At 39.1% G+C, this 25,174-nt stretch overlaps 2 protein-coding genes across 2 annotated transcripts; one reads left to right on the forward strand and one right to left on the reverse strand.

Annotated features, from left to right (window-relative positions):
- Window positions 1-4,070: 4,070 nt before the first annotated feature.
- On the reverse strand, window positions 4,071-24,592 carry LOC140238930 (protein disulfide isomerase Creld2-like). The gene is made up of 12 exons (XM_072318831.1): window positions 24,509-24,592; window positions 12,230-12,555; window positions 11,545-11,627; window positions 10,743-10,797; window positions 9,920-10,028; window positions 8,919-8,957; window positions 8,406-8,455; window positions 7,482-7,608; window positions 6,619-6,720; window positions 5,979-6,161; window positions 5,096-5,230; window positions 4,071-4,337 (listed from the first exon to the last, which is right to left on the reverse strand). The coding sequence occupies exons 2-12, from the start codon at window positions 12,383-12,385 to the stop codon at window positions 4,129-4,131; spliced, it is 1,248 nt and encodes a 415-aa protein (XP_072174932.1). The 5' UTR covers window positions 12,386-12,555; window positions 24,509-24,592; the 3' UTR covers window positions 4,071-4,128.
- LOC140246372 (3'-5' ssDNA/RNA exonuclease TatD-like) lies at window positions 14,981-15,406 on the forward strand. Its single transcript, XM_072325841.1, has one exon. The coding sequence runs from the start codon at window positions 14,981-14,983 to the stop codon at window positions 15,404-15,406; it is 426 nt and encodes a 141-aa protein (XP_072181942.1).
- Window positions 24,593-25,174: the final 582 nt, after the last annotated feature.

A 25,174-nucleotide genomic window follows, 5' to 3' on the forward strand; every position in this document is an offset into this window, starting at 1 on the left:
AGTTAAACAGTTGCAGCATCACTACATAATCAATGAACATAGGGATTCTAAAATCACTGCGACATAACTTCAATTCATATGTGTAAAAGGCAGTAGACATGCTTGCTAGATAGAATCTTGCCGATGAACTGAAGTTAGCCCGTTGAGGACGAGTCCCGAGTATAATTGGGCAGGCGTCTATGGGAAATGCGTGTTGCAGCAAAATCAGCCCGTCCTCAATGGGTTAAGATGGCAAGATGTGTGGTCACTGTATATGCCATCAGCAATTCTTCAATTCAAGGCTCGAATTGGCACACATAATTGGCAGGATTGGTGAGGTGCAAGTGTAAATAAATGCAGAGAAAAACAGACTTTGTGCAGTGTAAACATGAGGGCAGTATATTAAAACACACACTGTCTACTTACAATAGGGACAGTTAAAAAGGGAAGAAATTCATGTTAAACTGAGACACACCAGTGTGGATTAGCAAGTGACAAAGAATATATCACAACTCAATTCCTTCTTTCCTCACTTAAGAAAAATCATCTTTTCCTCTGACCTGACCATCAATATTTAGTCTGTAAGATATCCCTTTCCCTCACCCGTCTGTCACAGCAACTCAACAGCATGGAAGGTGTCTCTACACATGTGCATGTGTTGTCAAAGCTGTCACTTCGTAAATTTTGCAGTTGTTGCTGCCTAAAGATTGACATTGTCTAAATATTCCATCACCATTTTTTCACAATTTACTTTTTGAGATAAGACACAATTAGCACTGAATAGACCCTGACAAATACATTACAAGTGATGAAAATAGTATTTCAGATGAGGACAAATTACATCTCTTGGGGTTTCTGGAAAATACAAAGACAAGTACTGATTATCACAAGACTACAGCAAAAGAAAAAAAAAAACCACCCAGCAACAACATAAAATTACAAGCAAACAACACCCCTCCCCAACCCCCCAAAAAAGATACAACAAATTTGTGATCATTCAGATGATTTAAAAGACAAGTCACATTGTATTGCATAAAACATGTACCAATATCAATTGGCCAGTACTTGAACAACATCCAGTGTCGAAATATGATAAACACTTGATTCTTGATATCAGATAATCTTGTAATGTTCATGAAATTCATACATTTTTAGTACCGTGCACACATACACCACCAACACTTGCAGATGGATTTCCTTCTACTCGGCAGGTGATACTACTATATATGACAAAATTGAATTAAGCCCAAATTTGTAACTACAGATAGATATGACATGCAATCACTCCTTTACTATCAAATTATAGAGTAAAGAATAAATAATCAAATCAAAGAAATCAAAACATTAGACACTAACAATGTCACGATTTACAGCTTGGAGATATGATATAAATTCCCATCTCAAACAATGCACTCACAACTTAAGTAGAAATTCTAGAAAAACCATCCAAACAAATCATGCAAAAGAAAAGAGCATACATTTGTCAAATTTAGAAAAGAAGAGGCGTTGTGCAGCTAAGAGAATAATCAGCATATGTTAACATTAAATTGCTAGATTATACATATGTAAAAACAATAACTGAAAGCAAAACAAATGTTCATGAGATTGATCAATAATTCGATGTGAAACACATAGAGTATTTACAAGAAGACAAGAATCTTGCTTGCAGTTTACAGTGCAGTTCAAAAGTTGTACATTAATCACAGAAAACTGGCATGTTTGGTTGTGAAGCTGCACTCTGATTATCTTCCATGAAGCTGAAACTCTCACAAAGACAGCGTAATTATATACAGCTCAGTTTTCAGGAACAATAATGCAAAGCACTGAGCACATTTCAAGTAAATGCCATTCTAACATGTGCTAAATTTCTAATCAGCCCTAATTTTTACACACGCCCTCTGTAAAGACTTATTTTGGAAACAACAACACTCTCAAAGTCATCCTCGACCTAGCATTTCTTCTTTCCATGTGAAGCATCGAGCTATGCAATTTTAGCTATGGGTGCTATTATTTTTACTGCTAACATCTGCTTGATCTGGAAGTTTTAAGGCCACCTTACATTATGGAACAAGATTCATATAGCTATATGCTGCAGTGAACCTCATTTAGCATCTAATGATATCGAGAGTCCTAATGCATTCCTAGATTAAATAATAAGATTTATAAAATTTGATTTTGATTTCATCAAAGCTCTCTTCCAGCCTTGCAAAGAAGTGGTAATTTGTAGCAACCAAACCAACTATGGGAAATATTCCATATCAAAATGGCTGCAAACTGTGTCTGAGATTGAACAAATAGGAATATAAATATTTGGCAACATTTGTGGATAAAAAAGAAATACAGATTCCGAACATACTCAAATGATTATAATGACACCACTGTCACAGGTATATCATAAATTTGTAAAGTACACCACTGATCGTACATGTATCAAAACTATAAAAAAAAATGAACATCAACAAATGGTATAATTGATCAGTGCTCAGCCTGTGGCAAAGAACATTTAGAAAAAAGAAAAAGTTCTTACTGATGCATATATGGTGCTGTATGGTACTGTAAGGTGCTAACCTAATACATAGTACTGGATGGTTTTTTTTGTTTGCTTGTTTGTTTGTTTGTTTGGTTTTTGTGCTTTTTTTTTACGGGCAGTCAGTTTGAGAGAATGAAAACACGATATATATTTCCACACATCTTACTTCTAACTCAACCATTTCACCTCAACAGCTTTTCTGAATTGATCTGTTCTTCTGCTTTCCTCTACCTTTGTCAACAAAAATTTTGGGCTATGGTCAAAATATGGCAGCTCCAGGGTCCAACCGATGGACAGATCTCAGTCTTGTATGACATAATGATCCCGCATCAACCACTTTGACATGAATCAAGAAATTCAGTAAATTTCTCTGTTCTTCAGAATGCTAGATAAATCAGTTCAGACAGACAGGTACATGAATGCCTAGAAGTCCAATCACTGTATTAAAGTGTACTGCATACCACTGAGAGCAATTTGACTGTTACGTGTCAACATAAAGTTCTACAATTGAAAGATACAGGTTGAATGTTTAAAGCCTTTGTATTGTCTTCATTTCTTCATTACGTTCACTACCTCCAGACGATCTCTGCTTCGTCACCTTGTGTGAATACAGTCAGCTTTAATATTCAATTATCCTAGGTAGAAGTCATCATGAGCATATTGTGCAATGCTGGACCGCAGCACTGAAAATTCTTTCACGAAAATGTCACTGTGAGAGCATTGTTGTAATATGGTGTGCTGGAAATGCAAATACAGACTAAACAGTCAACCTTGCCACAGTTGAATCTATTTGGACTGAAAAAAAAAAATAGGTTCGACTTGGAGAAAAATTTGACTTATGAGGGATTAAAGTCAATAGAATATAAAGAGATGAGGACTTTAAAAGAACTTTGACTTATGCAATTATTCTGCTTATGCGAGGTTGAAGTGAGCATGGTTGAATGTATTACATGTTTGATATACCTGGTTAATAACTGCAAACTGCTTTGAGAATCTGCAAGATAAGCTGCGAGTTTGTCCAATTTTAATGAGCTTTGTGCAAGTATGGGCACACATCCTCCAAATTGTCCACTATACAGTGGTTGGAATTTACACTATCAAATCACCATTCAAAGAATGTCAATGCCCTGTGTACGCTAAGAGCTGTGGATGTATCAAATCCTGCATTACATAGAAGCAATACTGGGGGCTATCATATACATACCGATTTTTAAAACAAAACATTATGGTATATGCAAGGCATCTTATGTGCAGCTCAATCAAACTCCATAACAATTTGCACATATTAAAAATACTGGCATGAGAGAAATCCTGACCTTCTGAAACATAATTTGGTAAGCATATTACTAAAGCTTATTGCTGAACGAGGGTTTCTCAACATATTGCAAAATACATCCACCAACAGACATAGATCCACCTACACAAAATCACAAAAGCAGGAGGAGCTGTTACATGTATGGATAATTGCCCACTTTATACATGTATTTGACACAATGTGAAGTACTGCAGTCTCAAGATCAACATACGGTTTCACAATATTTCTTAAACATACACAACATGAATACAAATGACCCTCTTAAAAACAAACGACCCTTGATGAAAGAAGTATTCCATCTCTGTCACGTGCCCTCATTCTTGACAAAAAATCTTGAAATGTACCAGCTACCGAGACCCAGTCCAAATATGATGGCCATTATGGGGCTCCCTCTTGAGGCGAGGACTGTCCCAATGAAAATGAAGAAGTAGAGGAGATAGAGCAGGATCTCTCCTTTGAGACCAAGTTTTGGCTCAAGTTGGAAACCTCCCTGTCCTTTTGTCTTACCTTCAACTGTGGAAAAGGGAACAGAAGTAATCAAATTGAAGACAAGCAAGATCAAATTATAAGCACATCCTAATTATAAGAAACAAAGGATATTCCAAACAATATTGTCCTCAAAGTTGAATATATTGGAAGTACAGTGTATGTATTCGTTTAGTTTTGTGCTGAGGGCATGACATAGTGCTTGCAAAACATTATTTTCACTGAGCTTTTTAATAGTATATATTCTCTTCAATAGCTTTGCTTTGAGGGCTGACATAGTGCATGCAAAACACTCTTCACTGATCTTCCCAACTGTTTTTTTAACACCACTTTATATGCTATGCATTGTTTGCCACTTGTCCAAGAACAATACTCAGCTTTATGATTACTACACTGGTTTGAAAATAATAACAATAAATTTAATAAATGATGTCTAAAAGTGGAAAACAACCTATCAGACTCCACACATCATCATAAATATCTCAATGACAGGTTGTCACATGTTTGTTTCTTTACATAACATAGCATATCTTTGGTTTAAAAAGTATTTCATATCTAAGTTCACAAGTAGGAATGTGCCCTCCCCCCCCCCCTTTAAAAAGAAACAAATTACTTACAAATCTTTATGTCAATTTGTTTTAAAACTTGTGTGTTTCTTTAAAGGAGGGAGCAATATCAAAATCAAACAACACATATAATCTAATAAATGTCCACTCCAATATCATACACCGTCTGACCTGAAGGTGAGTAAGGTTTGATAATTGCTTTAGATATTTTCTACTCACATGTCTCTTTGTCCATACACTCATTTCCAATTCTCTCGTATCCATCCTCGCAGTCGCAGTAGAAGCTCCCCGGAACGTTGTGGCAAGTCATGTGCTCAATCTCGCAGACGTCTTCCTTATCACACTCGTTGATGTCTGCAGTGTGAACAAAGACCAGCGCGTAATGTGAACAGAGTCCTCATTGGTAAATGCATGTATGGTTTCTTTGCCTTCAAACCTTACAAATCACTTCACAACTGCACAGAAGTTACATTTTTTCGTGCCTTGGCATCTCTGTTATCAGAGTATTGATGTTGCACCTTTTTTTTTTTTTTTTTTTTTTTAAAGAATTAACATTTGACTGTGGAAAGTGTCTCTGCTATAGATGCTACAGATAAGTTTCCTACTCATCAGCTATGGTACTGGCATCAGTTTTTATGTTTGAACTAGTGATCTTTCCTTTTCTTAGGGAAAAGTTCAAGTTTCAAGACACAGGTAGACAAAAAGACATAATAGCGTCATGCTTCGAAGGAGGTATATTTTACTCTCATTTCATCTTGTGCTTGCACAGAAAAATTATCTCTATACAGGAAGTTGTGTTGGGGGAAGCAAGCAAAACTTGCAGGTGAGTGAAAACTTGAGTACGTATATCAGATGAAAACTTTGCACATTAGTGGATGGCTAATAAGACATGAAATCATTACCATGGTACATCTCTTCCTGATTGTGTCTTGCTAATTACTTTGACATAAGGCATTACAGGATGGCACCATCCATCTCAAAGCTTCTTTATACCAAATAAAAAGAGGAGCTTTAATATTTCGATAAGTCTTATAGGACAGTGCCGTGTAGCTCTGAAAAATTATTCAAAAGTGATCACCGAGGAGTGTTTCAATCAGCTTACCGAGACACTTTCTGTCATCGTCCATGGCGTATCCAGATTTACACTTCACACAGTGATCGCTGCCCTCGCCGAGGCACTGGTCACAGGCCTTGTCGCACACCACACATTTGAAGGAACCCTGGGTGTTCTCACAGAATTCCTCAGGCTCGCATGGCTGCTCCTCTGCCTTACACTCATCCACATCTGTCACATGATCAATGAGGAGGCTTGTCATTGGATGAATTCATTCTTATACTCATACCAGTGAGTAAATTGTAACTTGTGGATATGTTCACTGATCATTATACATACAAGACTGGAGCATTTATTCAGCTGTTTTTTACAACAAAGGCAAATCTAAACATGAAGCTCATAACAACAAGAATCATGAAAATACAATACTATCCCTCCTACTTCTGTTACTACTATTACTACTGCAATGACTGCTATTAGTGATGATAATGATAATACTGGTTATTGTTTCTGTTATCATTACAATTCATATAATGATGATGATCAAATGATTATTTCTATCATCATCATTATGATGCAAAACAAAATAGTAATAATGATATCATAATCACTATCAAAATCATCATTATCATATTGACAATAACATTCATATCAAGATGACATCAACACCAGCAAACAATGACACTACCTTGGCAGCCTTCTTCATCAGACCAGAGCCAGCCAGCCTTGCACTTTTTACACCCCTTAGGTCCTGGACCAGTGCATAGAGCTGTACAAGCCTTGTGACAAGCTGTGGATTAGGATTAGAGATGGAGGGCAACCACAAAATTTATACAGTACTTTCAACAACCTATATCTCAACCTCCAAGGACATAACAACATGATTAAAAGTGAGATGGACTTATATGCATCTCTCAAGTTAATCTCAAATGTGATGAATTAGATTTGCCATTTCTGGAACTGAATTGACATTAAAAGAATCCGTATGAAAACCTTGTATGCAAATTGTTTTGACATCTGTAAAACGAGGAATTTTCGCGTGCACTTTAATTTCGCGAATTTCGCGAGCGCCAAAATTCGCGAAATTAAAATGCACGCGAAAGCTTTTGTCTACACTACATGCATTGAATGCCAGTAGCAATTCGCGAAAATTTCATGCCACGAAAAAGGCTGTCGGCTCCAATTCGCGAAAATTTCATGCCGCGAATTATCATGTTTTACAGTACTTGGATGAAAAGTGACCAATTGACTCTTCATTTTTAGGACATTAATGAGTGATGCTATTTCCAACATTAGAGACATATTTCTCTGAATCTCATCAGCAAATTCCCTGGCAACATTTCCTATCATACATTAATTTTTTTTTTTTTTTTTTTTTTTTTTAGATGCTTGTGATATTCAAATAGATATGCCACTGAACGTGATCAGTAACAATTATATCGTTGCATTTATACAGCAGTATGAAAACACTCACACAGCATATTACAACTAGAAATGTCGCTATGAAGAAGGTAACTTTTCAAAGCAGACAGAAATCTGGCAATGTTTTACCTTTACAAGCTGTGTGCGTTTCATTCTTCATCACTTCATAGTAGCCATCTTTGCATATGTCACATAGGTCACCCTTGTAGCCAGCGCTGCATTTACACTTCCCGGTTCCTGCTCTTGTGCCTGCACCCTGGACATTTAACGCAGACGAAGTGATGTAAAATACTACCATAACCAAATACCTCTAAAATGCAATACTCTGCATACTGACACATTTAGATGAATATCTTCTTTTGTACAATCAAAACTATACCACAAAATCTAGTTCTGCCCAGTTTTTGATGTTCTACAGGTGTTATTTAAACCTTTTGACAAATATCACAAATAAAATCTTGAAAACAACGAAACCATAATATTCCCTTTAATTAAGTCACAGGCAGAATGTTTTCACAGAAATACATGACCACTCTAATTTATGCTTATTGTCCATAGTCAGGTACTATAATACACAGGAATAATATCTTGATAAGTTATAGAGGAGCATGTTATGTACTTGTAAAATTGGACACACTAAGACTCCACATATAATGTGCATATAAGACAATATATAGTAATCATCCATGACATAAGAAGGAATTGTGCAAATGATCAAGATATAATTGAAAAATCTACAAGAATCTATGGTAATTGTAGGAAAATGCCTCTAATACCCCATTAGGACATAGTGGACACATGAAGCTTCATAACCTCTGACAATATTAGTCATACTTTTCTCTTCACATTTGCTAAAACACATGCAATTTGACATTTGTCACAGTGAACACAATGAACAATGCCATTTTGCATATTTCTGTGAAAATTCATCACTATAAAATACAACTGGGCAATCAGTTTATTCGAACATAATTTGAGTAAAAGGATGCATGTATGAAAGAGAATTTGTATATGCATGGCATCTTTCTCAAGAGTATCACTAGCTTGACTTACCATGCATTTGCCATTGCCTTTACAGGGTCTTTCCAAACCATATGGACACTCTGTGCATGGGTGAAAATGGACTCAAAATCAATGCTAATAATCTTCGTAATAATGTCATAATTCTGAGTATGAAATTGATCTCAATTAAATGACCTAATAAGAAAAATGGAGAAAATTAAATTCATGTTGATTTCAATAAATTGCTGTATGAAAATAATTTTCTCTGAGGAGAGTAGGTCCAATTTACACAATTAATTTTTCAGGGCTTTCATGTAACATTCTATTTTCTTCACACTCTGTCTCACTCCTGTTTATCTAACTGATCCTGAATGTAAACATTTTGAGCATTAAGACAGACATTTCATCACTTTTAATCAAAGGACTGTGGATTGCCTTTTAGATAAATCTTGAGCAATTAAGAATTTAAAGGAAAAAAATGAATTATTGTGAATTATGAATAATGAATTCAATGAATTTTCAGATTTCTAGAAAATAGCAAAGTACAAGGAAACTAATATTTACCTTCACATTCTGGTCCAAATCTGTTCTCCTGACAGCAGACTGTTAGAGAAATCAGCAAAGTCATATTGACATGGTAACATAAAGATATTAACACAACAGAAACATAGTTTGAATGTTTAGAATGTTCACAAATGTCCTGATGACACTCATGGAGTCTTTGATAAAGCATAAAATAGTTGGTTCTGTTTCTTGTGCTTTTCCTTCATATTGCATGAAGTGTCTTTGCACAAGGAACTAAGGGGAAACCCTAATGGATTTTCTCATTATCAAAAGTGTTGTCTTTCATGATTCAGTTTCTTCAATGGAAAATGTGATCTGCAAGAAGTTATGCCACTATTTCAAGCATTTACATGAGTAGCACAAACTATAAAGGCCACAGCAGCATCCGCATAGTATAATGAGAGTGTCTTAACATGCTACTTGCAGCTTGAAAGAATCTCTCTTCATTTATTATGTTGATAATGTACAAAAAAATATTTACAAGCACAAGTCCCCCACAAACGGTGATTTGAAAATTACTTCAATCCTCAGGGGGAAGCTTGGAAGCAAGTATTCATTGCCAAATTGGATAGCAATCTAATCAAGACTTTAATACATGGTACTATAAAACAAAACAAAACAAATAAAGACAAAAGACTTTTTGAGTAATTAATATTAGTGCTAGGCCAAGAAAGATGAATTTGACATGTTTTCGCATTTCACTAAGTTTAAAAGCTTGGCTTCAGTAGAACACCAGAACACATTTTGACAGATTCAAATAAGAATACGACACCAATCAGATATGCACTAACAATGCTGTTACTGGTACAGTGTTCTCTTTGTTGTTCAGCGCATGCCTAAGCATCGATTATGCTCAGGGAATAAAATCAGCAAAACATTTAAATATTTTGTAATTTTTGAAGAGTTACAGGCTGTGCAATATCTATCTATGTGTTGATCTATTAAACATATTATTCAGAAATTTCCCCTGCCACAAGAGGAAACTCCACGCCTCAAGTTACCTTTATAATTATCAATGCAGAACCACTGGAACATATCAGGGTATTCCTCTTGGTACTCCTTCCACCATGTTTCTATCAGTTCCTCTTGGGTTTCTAGCAAGTTGTGACACTGTAAACATAATGTGAGCAGTTTATTTCACAAATACAATCTCAATGAAATAGAAGCACTTAGAATAAAACTGATTCTATAAATGTTTTTGTTTCTACTACTGATGGGAATGATAAATATCATCATCATTATCTTTGCCATCTTAATCTATCAAAAATTACCACATGGTGCATCTTGAAGTACTAATTATCTCTACAGTGGTATAAGCCTTTAGAATACTACCACCATGCTTAAAGTTGAACACAATTTTAACCCACTGAGGATGAGTCCCGAGTATACTCGGGCAGGTGTCTATGGGAAATGTGTCCTCAATGGGTTAAATGTCAAACTATACATGAGTCGTCACAACATCCTAGGGCCAATAAATATGGCTTCTGATAGATGTCTTCACAACACCTCAGAACATCAGCATCAAAGACTAATTTAGCATAAGAGTAACAAACTTTTGATTGATTAGGAAAGTTCTACAACTGCAAAGTTACTTTGTCTGAAAAAGAAATATACTCCATTAACACAATCATTACAAAACATCTCATGATCAATTATTTGATGACAAGATATATAAAAAAATCACTGGAGCGCTGTCTAGGGTGGATATCACCTATTCACTGGGAATTACAAAGCTCAAGACACACTGCCTTGTTCAACTCATTTCTGTACAAAGAAAGAGTAGCATGAGACATTTTTTTTTTTTTTTTTTTTTTTTTTACTTACATCGTGTTCTTTATTTTCACAAAGTCCCTCAGTCACTTCTATGAATCTCATTTCACTGGAATGACAGACAATGGAGAAGTTTTTTTTTCAAGCACAATGGAAATACAGTGTATAACAGCTTTTTATGGCAACGTGATTTTTTTTTCATGCTTGTCAAAAGTATTCAAATTCACACTAAAAGAGAAGAAGTACATCTTACTGTTTATAGGTGTATTGTCATAAAAATATGCAGTAAAAGTTACAATAAGAATCATTCTGTGCACTTTCTGTGAATATAAGGCTATAAGGTGGCCATGAGCAAAACCTGTAAGATGTCTTCTATGCTTCTTGAGAGATAACATGTGTGATGATTATTAGCAGCAAAATTCAGTCATTACTATCAAACTTTTGTTTCAAATATCGCTTGTATCTTCTGTCTCCCCCTCTTTGCTTGCTACTACCACACAGATAGCATGGTAAGCCAGGAGAGACACAGTAACAGTGAGTTTCCTCAGAATTACATTATCATTATGACATCGATGTCTTTCTCATCATTTTCATGAGATGATGATAATCACCATCATCACCACCACCACTATAATCATCATCCTCGTCCTCCTAATCATCAATACCATCACCACCACCACCATTATCATCATCCTCATCATCACCATCGTCATCATCATCCTCAACCCACAATCCCAAAATCATCATCATCCCCTTCGCCCTCCTCCTCCTCATCACCACAACCACCATCATCATCACCATCATCATCAGCATTGATCATTATAGCAATCATCTTTAAGACATCTGCGAGACTGACCTTGTAGCATAACTTCCCAGCTTTTTTTCCTCCCAGTCTGCGTCCCCACCTTCGTATGAATAGCGGGATGTTCTCTCCATACCCTGAGTCAAACACAAATGGTCCAAACAATGATGGCACAAATCAGTTTGCTAAGAATCAATAGAAACACCCATGTTATTAGGTTTAATTTGAAATCTTTTCAAGAGTACCACACTGTACAGCCCATTCCTTCTCATCCAAATGTCACTTTGTGAAGCAGTTGGAAGAATATGGTAGAAAGGAGACTCTATGTAAGAAGCACTGGATTTGACAAAGCTATGCTATAATTTCTTGTACAGTATGTATATATACACTGCAAGACATGACAAACATAGTGTTCCATTTGTCTATGGCATGCAAATTTCATTATTAGGCATACAAATACCTTTTTCTCTCAACTGTCCTTTTATAAGTAGGTACACACTAAACAAAAATACAAGTACTATTGTTGAATCTCTGCTAAATGACACCACAAAATATACTTAAAGAATTCAGGCAACAGAGTGAATAGATAATATGCATGGATGTTTCAACAGAGTGAATAGATAATATGCATGGATGTTTCAACAATCTGACATGATATACCGGTATATAATATGTGGTGCCTCAATCATATTAGTTGCTCACACACTGTACACTACAATACTCCTCAATTGATACATACCTCTTTGAAACTCTTTGTCAGGGACCGGCAAGTGTCACACTTTTTTTTCATAAGTTCATTCTCCTTCTTGCCTCCATTACATAAGGACAAGAAAAGGAACAGCTCCAGCACCACCAATGTAACTGTTGTCCAGCTCAATTTCAACCTCACCTCCATCTTTATTTGAAAAATGGTTACTAGCACTTTTCAGTGTCCTCCACTCAAAGAGCAGTGAGAATTCTTCTGAATTGTCTGGTTAGGTCATCAATGTGTGTAAAATTGCAAAACTGTCCTCGCCTGTTGATCAGCAAACCTCTGCGCTCAGCTCCCGATCAATTTCCAGAAACCTGTACAGCGATAAAAAAATTTCAATGACAACTTAATTCATGCAAATTGTTATCATCCTCACACATGGAAAATGTGGTTGTTAAGCTGTCTGTAGTATCACATAGCTTTTATAATTTCAAAGTGACATTAAATACCCTTTCCTTGGTATGATTTGATGTAAGTGATGGGTCAGAAGCACTAAACCAATCATCAGGAACCCCTTTATCAGGAACATTGCTGAGGTGCAAAGAAATTCAAGACAATGTATCAACAATTTGACTTCTTTTCACTGTTTGTTTGGAATAGCACTCCGCTTGATTATTCATATTGACAATTTGGCTGCAACAAATTCATTGTCCCTCATTCACATCTAACCATGATAACAAATTCCAGAGAAATACTAATCACAGGGCAAGGATTTTATCCCCTTTCAAGAGTCATTACTATGTAACCATGCAATCCCTAATAGATTCTCCTGGTTGCACAGTCTAAAAAATTTGCCAATGTGTTGTGGACCGTCATTTGTCCACACTTTACTGAGTGGCAACATGCTGTGTGAAGCCCTCATTCGGGGCATAACAAACAAGCAAACAGCAAATTAAAAACAATGTCCATTAACATCCTACCCAGCAATCTACTAAGCAGACCGACAACACGGAGACCGAGAGAAGACACCCCAGACCACTGACCGCCAACTCGCCACACGGGCTGATAACTACAAGCCAAGACAAGAGGTGAGTAGGCAATATCGGCCATTTCACAACAGTGGCGCTGCGAGCAAAAAGAAACTGCGTTTTTTTCGGTAAAAGGTACCAGCAAGAGTTTCTTTCCGGTCTCTTTCATATATATTCGTGTTTTTTTTTCAGTCACCCCGGTACTAGAATATCGCAGCAGCGCAGGAACTTTACAAAGTTTACGCGTTTTTGCAAGTACCGCTTATGACTAGTGTTAATATTTTAGGATTTCTTAGGTCCTCGGGCACTTAATATTATTGTTGGGGAAGATTTTTCCGTAGAAATATAGCAGATTTAAACAATTTATGGGATATTTGGGTATTTGGGTGGGACATTAAGGATTAAAATCGGTTCCCGCGTAGGCTATTTATAAGCAAAGTAGGAGCTTTTGTCCGTTTACCATTTCATTGTCCCACGGTGTGCCGAGAATTCCAGGGTTGCATTTTGGCGGGAGTTTAGGACTCCTGCCACCTACCCTTTTCTGTACAGAGTTTCCGAGTCGGTTTTTGATATCATTAGTATTACTGTGATAATAGATTTGGATTTAATAGTTATTTAGTAGATATATTTATATATATATTTTTTTTTCTTCTTTTCTGCGTATAATTGTTGTGGTATGTAATGGATTTTTTTTTTGAAGATACTATGTGGATAGGGGAATTATTCGAATATTGCTCCGTAGGATTAAAAGAGCATTAGGTTAGGATTAGTTTGTTTTCCTTATTTTGTAAGTTATTTAAGTGTCCCAAATTTCGGGAACCTTATACGGCATTTTCCGTGGAGGATCCTGTGAACCTTTCCTCCGCGAGAAACCGGATTCGAGAGGAACAGGAGCTCGGTACAGTAAGTGCACGTTTTCAGTTGATTTGTGTGTCTGTTTTGGTGTGCTGGTTCATTAAAGTCTCTTTCGAATATTGGAGCGACATTATCATTGCCCCCTGTCATAGATAGAGAAGGGCAGATCAGGCAACCAACAAGTCTAAAATCCTTTAGGAATCTGTAGAGGCAGGACCTCCTCCACCTCCTCCACCCCCTCCACCCCCTCCTCCTTCACCTCCACCCCTGGCGGTACCACCCATGGGAGCTAGGAGGCGAACCCATAGGAGGAGAGCTCGAGGCCTCAGGGCAAGGTCCAGTGGGCCCCAAGCCCCGGCCCCCAGCCCTCCCAAGCTGTGGCTCGGGTATGGGCGGGGATGGCCCGGGGTAGAGGCTCCGCCCAAGGGCTGGAAGCTGTTATCAGGATGACTCCAGCTCCAGCCATGGGTCGGGGCAGGGGCCTGCTGAGGCTCGTCCCCGCTCCTGAGCCCCTGCCGGGATATGACTCTCATACTCTCATTTCCACCCGGATCGGTTGTGCAACCACATGTGGAGTCAACCAAACCCCGGCAGGGACCCCGACCACCCGGTGCACCTGGTCGGGAAGGGGGGGGGGGGGGGTACTCAATTACTGTGACCCAGAGACCTACCGGGACCCCGACTTCGTGGACCGGGTGGTGCCGACTCAGGACGGGGGCAATGCCTGGAAGATTGCCCTGGGGATCCACCCCAAAAAGGCCTCCACGTTCACCGACCAGCATTGGCAGGCCCTCTTACACCATCTGAGTCACCCCCGGGTGATCGGGCTTAGTGAAGTCGGGCTAGACTTCACGGTGCCCCCCCCCGGCAGTGGCCAGAACAGGAGAACCTGCTTAGGGCCCTCCTGGATCTGGGCATGAGGGGGAGGATCCTGATCCTCCACCTCCGAGGTGTGGAAGATCAAACGGGCGTCCATGTTATCAGCCGGCGCCTTATCCAACGAAGCTGCCCTGGGGACCAACGGATCCATCTCCACTCTTTTAGTGGAGATAGCCTCCAGGTCAGGGCCCGGACGGCCCGATTTCCCCACTGCTATTTTGGGGTGTCGGCGCTTGTCCGGTCCCTGCCAGATCCCCAGCGGACGGCAGTGAGGGAGATCCCCCTAGACCGTCTCCTGTTGGAAATCGATGCGCCCCACCTCGCCCCTCACCCCGGCATGCGTTACAACATGCCATGCTTCCTGGGTGACGTGGGCAGGCTGGTGGCCGACATCCGGGGCCTCCCTCTGGCCTGGCTGATGGCAGTGACAACTGCCAATGCCCAGCGTCTGTACGGGTATTAGTAGCGTTAGTTCGTAATGGTCTGTAATGTAGTGTACAAGGGAAAATCACTCGTGAAAATTGTAGAGTAAGATTTGAATAGAATGATAATGTTATAAGAAAAAGGGAAAGTTACCCTTTTTGTATGATAAGGTTAAGAAAAGGAAAAGTTACCCTTCAGAGATAATGATTATTCGCTGTGTTGTTTTTTGCAGCTAATGGTTAATAATAGGTAATTCATATATTTCTCTGGAGGTGGAATGGTAATATTTTCACGGGTACCCGTCATGGTCGGTTGGAGGCTTAGGCTAACACCATATATAATTTTCAGAACATACCTCCCAAGGGTCTCTGGGTTGTGGGCTTCGTGTGGGCTTAGCCGGAAGCCCTTTCATGTATTTGAGGGGACTATGCCTGTTTTCAGGCTGAGAAGTCTGCTTGACGTACTGAGCCGGACTGTCCAGAGAATACGTTCCAAAGTGGAAGGTCACTTCACGGTCGGTCCTGCGGACGCCCCCCTAGATGACTAAGGGCAGATATGGAAAATGTTAGCCTTTACGGTTGGGATATCGAATTATAAATTACAGTATGTGTTATTAGTGAAAGTCACTAGTGACAGTTTTGGATTTTGCCCCAACTGTTGATAAGCTATTGGCTTCGGATGAACGCTGCTGGGAATATATATATCATAAACCCCGGCAATTTGAAATTAAGAATTATGTTGCATGTAAATGCAGGTTAGGTTGGGTCACTGTTCAAATATATCAATGGTGAAATCGAAATTTGTAATGAGTGTTATGGGAACTCATGTGGATATATGTTCACTTGGGTTTCTTTATAAAGAAATCGGAACAATAAAGTACCGTTGGGGCACCAATTTTCGACAGGAGCCCAATTTCGACACCCAAATAAATATGTAATGAAGTCTTGTCCCAATAATGAATATATAACCCATACACTGCCTATCGAAATGCCAAATGGTACAAAAATAGCATACTACAGTATCAAGAATCTACGTAATGTAGAAATCTACGCACCGCGTACCGTCGTTCCGCTGTACGTACGCGCATTAGAATTGCCCAGTTCTCAGCTAAATTGAACCTTGTCAGTCGCCATCTTTGTTTCCAGACTTTCATAGAGTGGTAAGTAAGACGAATTTCAGTCTAGTCTAATCCGAGAGATAATCTGGGACAGCTTCCGGTTGCGTGTTGTTCGAGTGAGCGAATGTTCTAAAATGGCGAAATCGGGAATTTACCCTGTATATTTCTTGTCGTTTACTTTAGAGATGGCGCTGCATCAGATTTCAACACGGGCCGGGCCGGGGCGCTTGTGCATTAAGTGTGTGGTCGTAATCGACATGATTGAAAAGTTGTTGCTTTGTCAAATAGAAAATATTTTATTGAAATATGATAGTTTGATAATTTCTATCAACCCACTGTGATGAATAATCATTTTTAAAGATATGTACACAAATTAATTTCAAAACCATTTTACACACGACGATGTATAAAGAGTGGGTAGATCTATAGGCCTATTGGTGAATTCACTAAATTGAAACCATGATTACACACACGACGGAATTATTGACATGATTGAAGGATGAGACCAAATCCGATGTCAGATTACCTTATAGATTTCATCAAAAGAAAATTTATATTTCGGCCTTATAATTACAATTGCTTTACTTGGATCTATTATTTCATTTAATGTATTTTACCCAAGTTTTCTTTATCTAATTGGCGGCGGAACAGGGGAGCAGCGCCTCCCCGCCCCCTATTTATCTATTCATTTTTTGTCAATTTAGTTTGGGCTTCTCTTCCCCCTCCTCCTTTTCCTTATCCTTCTGCTCCTTCTCCTCCTCATTCTTCTTTTACTTGAATTTGAATACATTTGTAATGTATAATTATAAAAAGAAATAAGGCAGAAAAAATCCCGCCATTTTTAAATTTTTTATTCGAAATTTGACATTTTTTTTGTCATTTCTTTTTAAAATATAATAGGTTTCAAAATATGTCGGGACAGGTAGATTATCCTTCCAACATCTTGCTTCCCCTTTCATTACGATTTTTTCACGCATGACTGAATGATAGACACTCATCAGGGGGTTGGATAAAGAATGAAACGTTTTAGATAGCACTTTGGATTATTGTGCACTTCAAGGTGATAATGATGATGATGGTGATGACAAGGATGGTGATGATAATGATGATGCTGGTGAGGATGATAGTGATATAATGATGATGACGATGATAATAAGGATGGGGACAAAAATGACTATGGTGCTGTTGACGACAACTACAAGAGGATGATGACGCTGATGATGATAATGATTATGATGATGGTGTTGCTGGTGGCCGGTGGTGGTGGTCAATATGTTCGAGGATATTTGGTCAGAAAATTACAAGTTAAACATTGAAATTGATGTTTTTGAAAAGTCAATTGACGCTCAGGTAAGGGATAACTTAGCAGTACTTTATGGTAACTCTGTGTTTGTGTTGTGTGTGCGTTATTCGGTGTGGATGTGTGTGCGTGTGGGGATGTGCTTGTTAATGTGTGTGAAGGGCCAGCGGGTGTATGGGTGTGTCTTTCTGTTTCAACTATGTTATGTTTTCTTTTTTTAATTTGTTTTTAAACTCATCAAGCACCTCGGCGCAAGTGATATTTAGCAGGCTTCTAAAGAGTGTCTGTAATAGATCCAGTCATGCATGAAAAGATCCGAAAGAAAATGGAACGTCAAAAATGCTTGGAAATGACCTCTGCAAAATCATAATCATAAATCTCATATTGAAAATAATATTCATACTAGTACTTAAAACAAGACAACTGCAAAATCTCGAGATGATTTTTTTCGTCCCCAGTCCTTGCTCTCTCTATATTGACCTACATACCCCCTGACTATACACCGCAACATGTTTTCTTCTGTTTGTGTTCTCGTTTTTTCTCAAAATTAACATATTTTTTGATAACACACACACACACACACACTCTCTCTCTCTCTCTGTTTATTTATGCTCCTTGTAAAATCATTTCGGTTTTGTGAACTGAAAATTTTTCATCTGCACCCTATAAACCTTAATTAGCAATGAAACTTAGATATATATAGGTCTACAATGATTTGATCATTATCATTGTAAATGGAAGTATGCTTACATTTAGGCCTAAAAGTTAAATATATGTTAATTTGCTCATACCACCGGAAGTGGATATATGCTTGGATTTTGGCTTAAAGCTTAGATATCTATAAATTATACCGTGATTAGATCATATCATCGTAAGTGGGTTTATGCTTAGATTTAGGCCTAATAACACAGCTCTGTTATTGTCAATATTTTACCCCTCTCTTTTTGTTATTGATGGAACAGACTCAAAGTCACTATATCGTTTGGTGCAATATTGACTGCATTAAGCAGTTAAAACGTAACATTGGTGAACCTGTAAACACTATTATAACTTAATACAGAGTTCCCGATCATGCCGCTCCATGGAAAATACAAGAGATGGCGACCTGAAGACATGGAAGCAGCGATGAGAAGAGTGAGGTACGGCGAACTCTCAACGAAGGCAGCAGCTCAAGAATATGGGCTGCCACGAGCAACATTACACGACAAGCTGCTTGACCTGTCCCCAATCATCGCAACGCCAGGGCCGCACACTGCGTTGACCCCAGAAGAGGAGTGGCAGATAGTCTCGTGGCTGATTGACTCATCTCAGAGGGGGTTTGGAAAAACAAGAGGTCAAGTTTTTGATGTAAGGATAATTTCCCCTTTCAACGAAGTCTTCTAAATCTATGCAAACACGTTATTACTGTTCCAACAATTATCTTCAACCTAAAATGAATTCATGAGCTGCTACATATACCGTGCCAACCCCCCCCCCCCCAACTGCATAATCCTGCACGGTTTTATGGAGCAAAGGGAGAGGGGTTTTACCCAGATTTTTCAGCGTTTCCGAAAATGGAATTACATTCATCCACAAAACGATAAATGAAATTTTAAAAAAAATCCGTAATTTCATTGTACAGGTTGTCAAAACTTTCCTAGACTCCAAGCCCTACAGAGACACCCCGTTCATCGACAATCGCCCCAGTAGGTCATGATGGAAGGGATTTAAGGCTCGCCATCCAAACATCGCCCTCCGTGTGCCACAACCGATTGGGAAAGAGCGATGTATCTTGACACCACATGCAGTAGATAGCTGGTTCTCAAGACTGGAGGGATATCTACAGGACCAGAATGCACGTAGCATAATGGAGGAGCCCAGGAGGATCTTCAACTGTGATGAGAGCGGGTTCGCGCTTGGAGGGCAGGCCAAAAAGAAAATTATGGACGAAGTCGGGTGCAAGGTCGTACATGAGTTTAAAAACTCTTCGAAGGACCAGGTTACCGTCCTTGCCACCGCCTCCGCAAGTGGGACATATCTCCCACCGTTTGTTCTGATGCCAGGGAAGAGAGCGAGGAAGGGAGATAACCCGCCAAAAGGGCTACCGATAGGAAGCATCGTCCGTCGCACTAATAAAGGCTGGATAGACTCACAGTCGTTCCTGAAGTACCTAGAGGAGACTTTCATTAAGTTTCTGGATGATGCGAAGATCCCTCGCCCCGTCATACTTTTTGTTGATGGTCACCCATCACATGACAGCCTGGATGCATGTGACCTAGCTCGGAGAAATGGCATAATCTTGTATCGCTTTCCAGCGCACGCAACTCACCTACTACAGCCACTGGACGTGGCGGTATTCAAATCGCTGAAGTCATCCTGGTACAAGGTGGAGAGGGTGTACCGGAACAACCATCCAGGTGTGTTCGTGACCAAGGCACAATTTACGGAGGTTTTCGGTGAAGCCTGGAGAGAGCTCACCGAGAAGCCATCCGTCGCCAAGAATGGTTTCAGAGCAGCAGGGTTGTATCCCTTTACGAAGACGTACAACCAGGCTCATCTCCTCCCTTCGGAGACCTTCCAACGTCCGCCAGCCTGTGTATCTGGAACAGATGTCGTTCTCTCCACAGTCCCCTCAACATTGGGAACGAATGTCCCGCGCACCAGCGTCTCTGTGACGAGAGCGGATGACCATCGTCCCACAGTATCAACGACATCGGGAACAAATGCCCCGCGCCCCATCGCCTCTGTGACGAGAGCAGATGTCCATCATCCCACAGTATCAACGACATCGGGAACAAATGCCCCGCGCCCCATCGCCTCTGTGACGAGAGTAGATGTCCATCGTCCCACAGTCTCAACGACATCGGGAACAAACGTCCCGCGCCCCATCGCCTCTGTGACGAGAGCAGATGACCAGCGTTCCGATGCGATCCCTACGACATCGGGGGCAGATCTCCCTCGGTCCACATTCGTTGCGGCTTCAGGAGTAGAAGTCCCGTGCCCCATCGTATTTGCGACATTGGGAGCAGATGTTCTCCTTCCCGCAGTTTCTGCGACACCAAGAGCAGATGTTCATCACAACCCAGTGCCTGTTTCATCGGAAACGGATGTTCCCGCCTTCTCCCCTTCAATAAACTTGTTTTTGCAATTACCACTAGTAACTTATAACCCCAAGAAGAGGGCAGGCATCAGGTTTGACGCCATCTCAAGTGACGAGTATTTCCACCAGGCGACAGAGAAAAAGCGTAAGGTAGAGGAGGAGGAGGCAAGGAAGACGAGAAGAAAGAAAGAGAGGGAAGAGAGGAAAATCAAGAAGCAAAGAGAGCAAGAAGAAAAGAAAATGCAGAAGGAGCGCAAATGGCAAGTGAGTGTGGATGGTCTGAGGTTGTGTTTTCAGGTTGAGGAGTGAATTTGTGTATGTGTGTGTGTGTGTGTGTTTGTGTTAAATTGTTCCTGACAAAACGGATTATTTTTTGTTCTTTATTGTACTGATGAATTGATTTGTTGGATATACCCGTACATTTTTCTTACAAGATAATTAAATAAATATATATGAATTTATTTCATGCATCAAGGATCATCACGTTGTACATGAAGTTTAAAAGCAATGTGTTTGTAATTATTTCAAGAAATATACATTGATGCATCTCATTGTTAATAATTTAGAGATAATTGTCGCATAAGTTTTATTGATTTTTTTTTACTACAAAATCCATCATTTAATTTCTAACTAGGCATCAAACTTCGGTGACATTAAAAATATGTAGGTGCCTGGAAACTTTTAATTACAATATGAATAGTAACGTTTTTTTTTTTTTTAATCTAGTAATTATTTTCTTCGTTATATAGTACTATAAGAGATTATCACTTTCGCTTGTAAGAAAGTCTTAAACAGTTCGTAGCAACGTGCCTGAATACTTGCGAGAACTCATCAAACCCCTCTGTCACAAACAATCGTATAGTACACGAAACGCAGATAATAATGGTCTCATACTTCCACCACTTAGAACTCAAGCAGGAAAAGATTGTTCTCACACTATACATCACTTCCCTGAAAACGTTCATACATATCTCACTTGGGATAGAATTCGGTTATTTTCATATTCTTGTATAATATAAAGGTATTAAATGATGTGAATTTGTGTACCGTACATACTGTATTTTTATCACCAAAGATTAATTTTGTATTTATATGAATATTATTGACATTGTTTTGATGTAAAAAGGGATGTCAGTGATTTGTTATTTTGCGTATGTTAAATTAACTGTAAGACGTTTTCATCTATCAATGAACACAATGATGATAATATGGTATGTGCAAATTTACTTTTGTACAATTTGCTGTGGTACGGCTGTTTGAAATATTCTTAGTTTTCTAAGAAACGGATATCCTTTCATCAGTTATTGTTCACTTGAAAAAAAAAACCATGATAAATCTGATTATCTGCATTGGTATGTTTGTAATCTCGTCTGTATGAATGCATGTTTGCTTCATTGTTCTGTGTTTTCAGCATGACTTCCATTAGGCACAAATTACGTTTGTGTTTGTGTGTGCATTAGTGTGCGTGTATATATACATATCATATATATATATATATATATATATATGTGTGTGTGTGTGTGTGTGTGTATGTATGTGTGTGTGTGTGCGACAGAATTGAGGAAGGATATTTTTTTTGCAATAAACTTTATTAAAAAGAGAACAGGAAAAATGGAATAAACATCAAATGCCATCGTAACTTTGCTTGCTAACTATAACGTGAACACTTAGCAGTCAGTTCAAACATGGAATGTGATGTGTGTTTGTGTGATTGCGAAATATTCTGTGCCAAATGATAAAAGAGGAAAATCAGAATAATATAAATGATTATGATTGGTCAAGGGAGTCGATTGCGACAAATCATTGGTCATTACAAAAATGTAAATGTAAGTCATCAGAAAACACGAAATTGTTTTACAGAATATTAATAAAGCAAGAGAAAATACAATGTACAATATTTTTTTTTTAACTTCATGATTTCCAAACATTACACATTATCAGAAAAATGAGTAAATTATTGGCATTTAAAAGCTTTTTGATAACATTTATTTTGTGAAAATTCATTCAAAATAGTAAAAAGGTGTAGATACGGTACAAAACGTGACATGTCAATCAATGATAACCGAGTTGATAGCGATCTTATCCAATATTATTAGCATAGCGCCATCTAGTGTCGAAAATAGGTGTCGGGTGTCGAAATCTGATGTCGCGCAGACGCTACAGCAAAATCGTTATAGTTGTCTTTTCCGTGACACTTTACTAAAAGCATGTAAGTATCCTTATAGCATACACATCAAGCCATATCTATACCAAAAATGAGATGGCAATCTTGTAAATATTCAGAATTATCAATCATTATGTCCTAAAGTGTCGAAAACTGGTGCCCCTACTGTAGTTACATTGAAAGATTTTTGAGTAAAGGATATTGTTGAGATTAATGCCAATGGAGAATGGAAGGATCTCTCCGAAAATGACGTGGGAACGGTATTTCACACATTGATCAGTAATTGGAAAGTTGATAGGAATTTTCTGAAGATTATTTTAAATAAATTGGTGAAGGTTTTTTTAAAGAAAACCGACAGGGTTCTAGAGTTGGAAAAAGTGGGTCTTAGCTTTGTTGGCCGGGGTGGGTGTAGTGAAGCAATGAAATATAATACATGTACCCCCACGCGCGGGTGCGCGTACGTGCCCGTATAGAGCTGTCTCGACGACACGGATGATCAACCCCGAGGTGGCGTGGGACGCCCGGACGGATCTACTATTCGGTACTAAGCAGACCGACAACACGGAGACCAAGAGAAGACACCCCAGACCACTGACCGCCAACTCGCCACACAGGCTGATAACTACAAGCCAAGACAAGAGGTGAGTAGGCAATATCAGCCATTTCACAACAACCCTTCAACTCCTCTTTCTTCAGCCCTTTTCCCTGTCCTCCTCAGTCTCTTCCCGTTACTCCTTCCCGGCATTCATGCTAATCCATTTTTTCTTTTTATTTTACGAGAGCGTGTGTGTGTGTGTGTGTGTGTGCACATGCATGTGTGTGCACTAACATATGTATTTCTCTTTGTCTTTTTTTTTTAACTGCAATTTGATAAGTTTTGTTAGTTCAGCAAATATCATTTATTATTCGTGAAATTGCATGCAAACTGCAAGCTCTGCTTTTAAGCAGTTCCTTTCATTTCCAATGATTGATTTTTTTCTTATTTTTTTTTTCTTGATTGGCATTTGTCTAGACCAATTTTCTAGTGTGGACTAACGTTAGATGTCTAGGCCTATGTAAATTTATCTCTGTTCATACCATGTGAATACCACACTCATAACCAGAGGGCATAGTTTGTACAATGTAGATATAAATTTTAATCATATACAGCCCTGTCGCTGTACACAAGTAGAAAATGTCTGGTCGGGCTTATAAACCGTTATAACAAGGGCAAGGCCCACCCACCGTTGCACCGCGCCGCCGGGCTCGAGCTCAGCCAGGCAAGCACGCGCACGCACGCCAGGCCAGGCCCGGCGCCCACCCGCAATGCGACGGCGCCGGTCCGGTATGTTCGTACGAAGCTTTCACAAATATCTGCGCCATTTCATCACATCTTATAGACTAGATGTTCTACCTACGAGATACCAAAGACGTGAGACGTGGATTATAAATCCGATGTATGAGAAGCTACTATAATAATAAGAAAATCCATCCTCGCCTTACCTGCCTACAAAGAAAAGATGGAAACCATGAATCCTGGTTTGCGGCGTCCCGGCATCTACACGGACGTCGACGGCTAGGCTAGGCTGACAAAGAATGAATATAACACGACTGCTTGCTGCCCATGGGCGCCGCCATCTTGAAAACTAACTGACCAATCACGCAAAGACACATTGCGTTCAATACTTTTTACACATGTACCATCGATCTTTCTGTTATTGGTCACATAAGTAATATGACACGTACAGACGTATAATTATCATTTCTGGTTAACACATGTTTTTACATGTTTAGGTTATTTTTGTAAACACGATAAACTGATAAATTTAGAAACAAGTGTTGTCATGCGTAGTACAAGAGCTGATCTAACCCATGATGTTGCTGAAGATATTGCCTAGTGGAAGTTGGGGTTGAGTTCACGAGTGACGTTAAACAAGTATGGTCACATTAACAGAAAGATCTGACACCCATGATGTTGCTGAAGATATTGCCTAGTGGAAGTTGGGGTTGAGTTCACGAGTGACGTTAAACAAGTATGGTCACATTAACAGAAAGATCTGACACCCCCCCCCCCCCCCCCCCGGAAAAAAATAGGAAGAGAAAGAACAAAACTAATCAAAACACAATGATTTGGCCCAGTACAATTCACTGCCAATTGAAATAAGAAAG

Source organism: Diadema setosum, chromosome 2 (assembly GCF_964275005.1).
Source record: "Diadema setosum chromosome 2, eeDiaSeto1, whole genome shotgun sequence".
Lineage (NCBI taxonomy): Eukaryota > Metazoa > Echinodermata > Echinoidea > Diadematoida > Diadematidae > Diadema > Diadema setosum.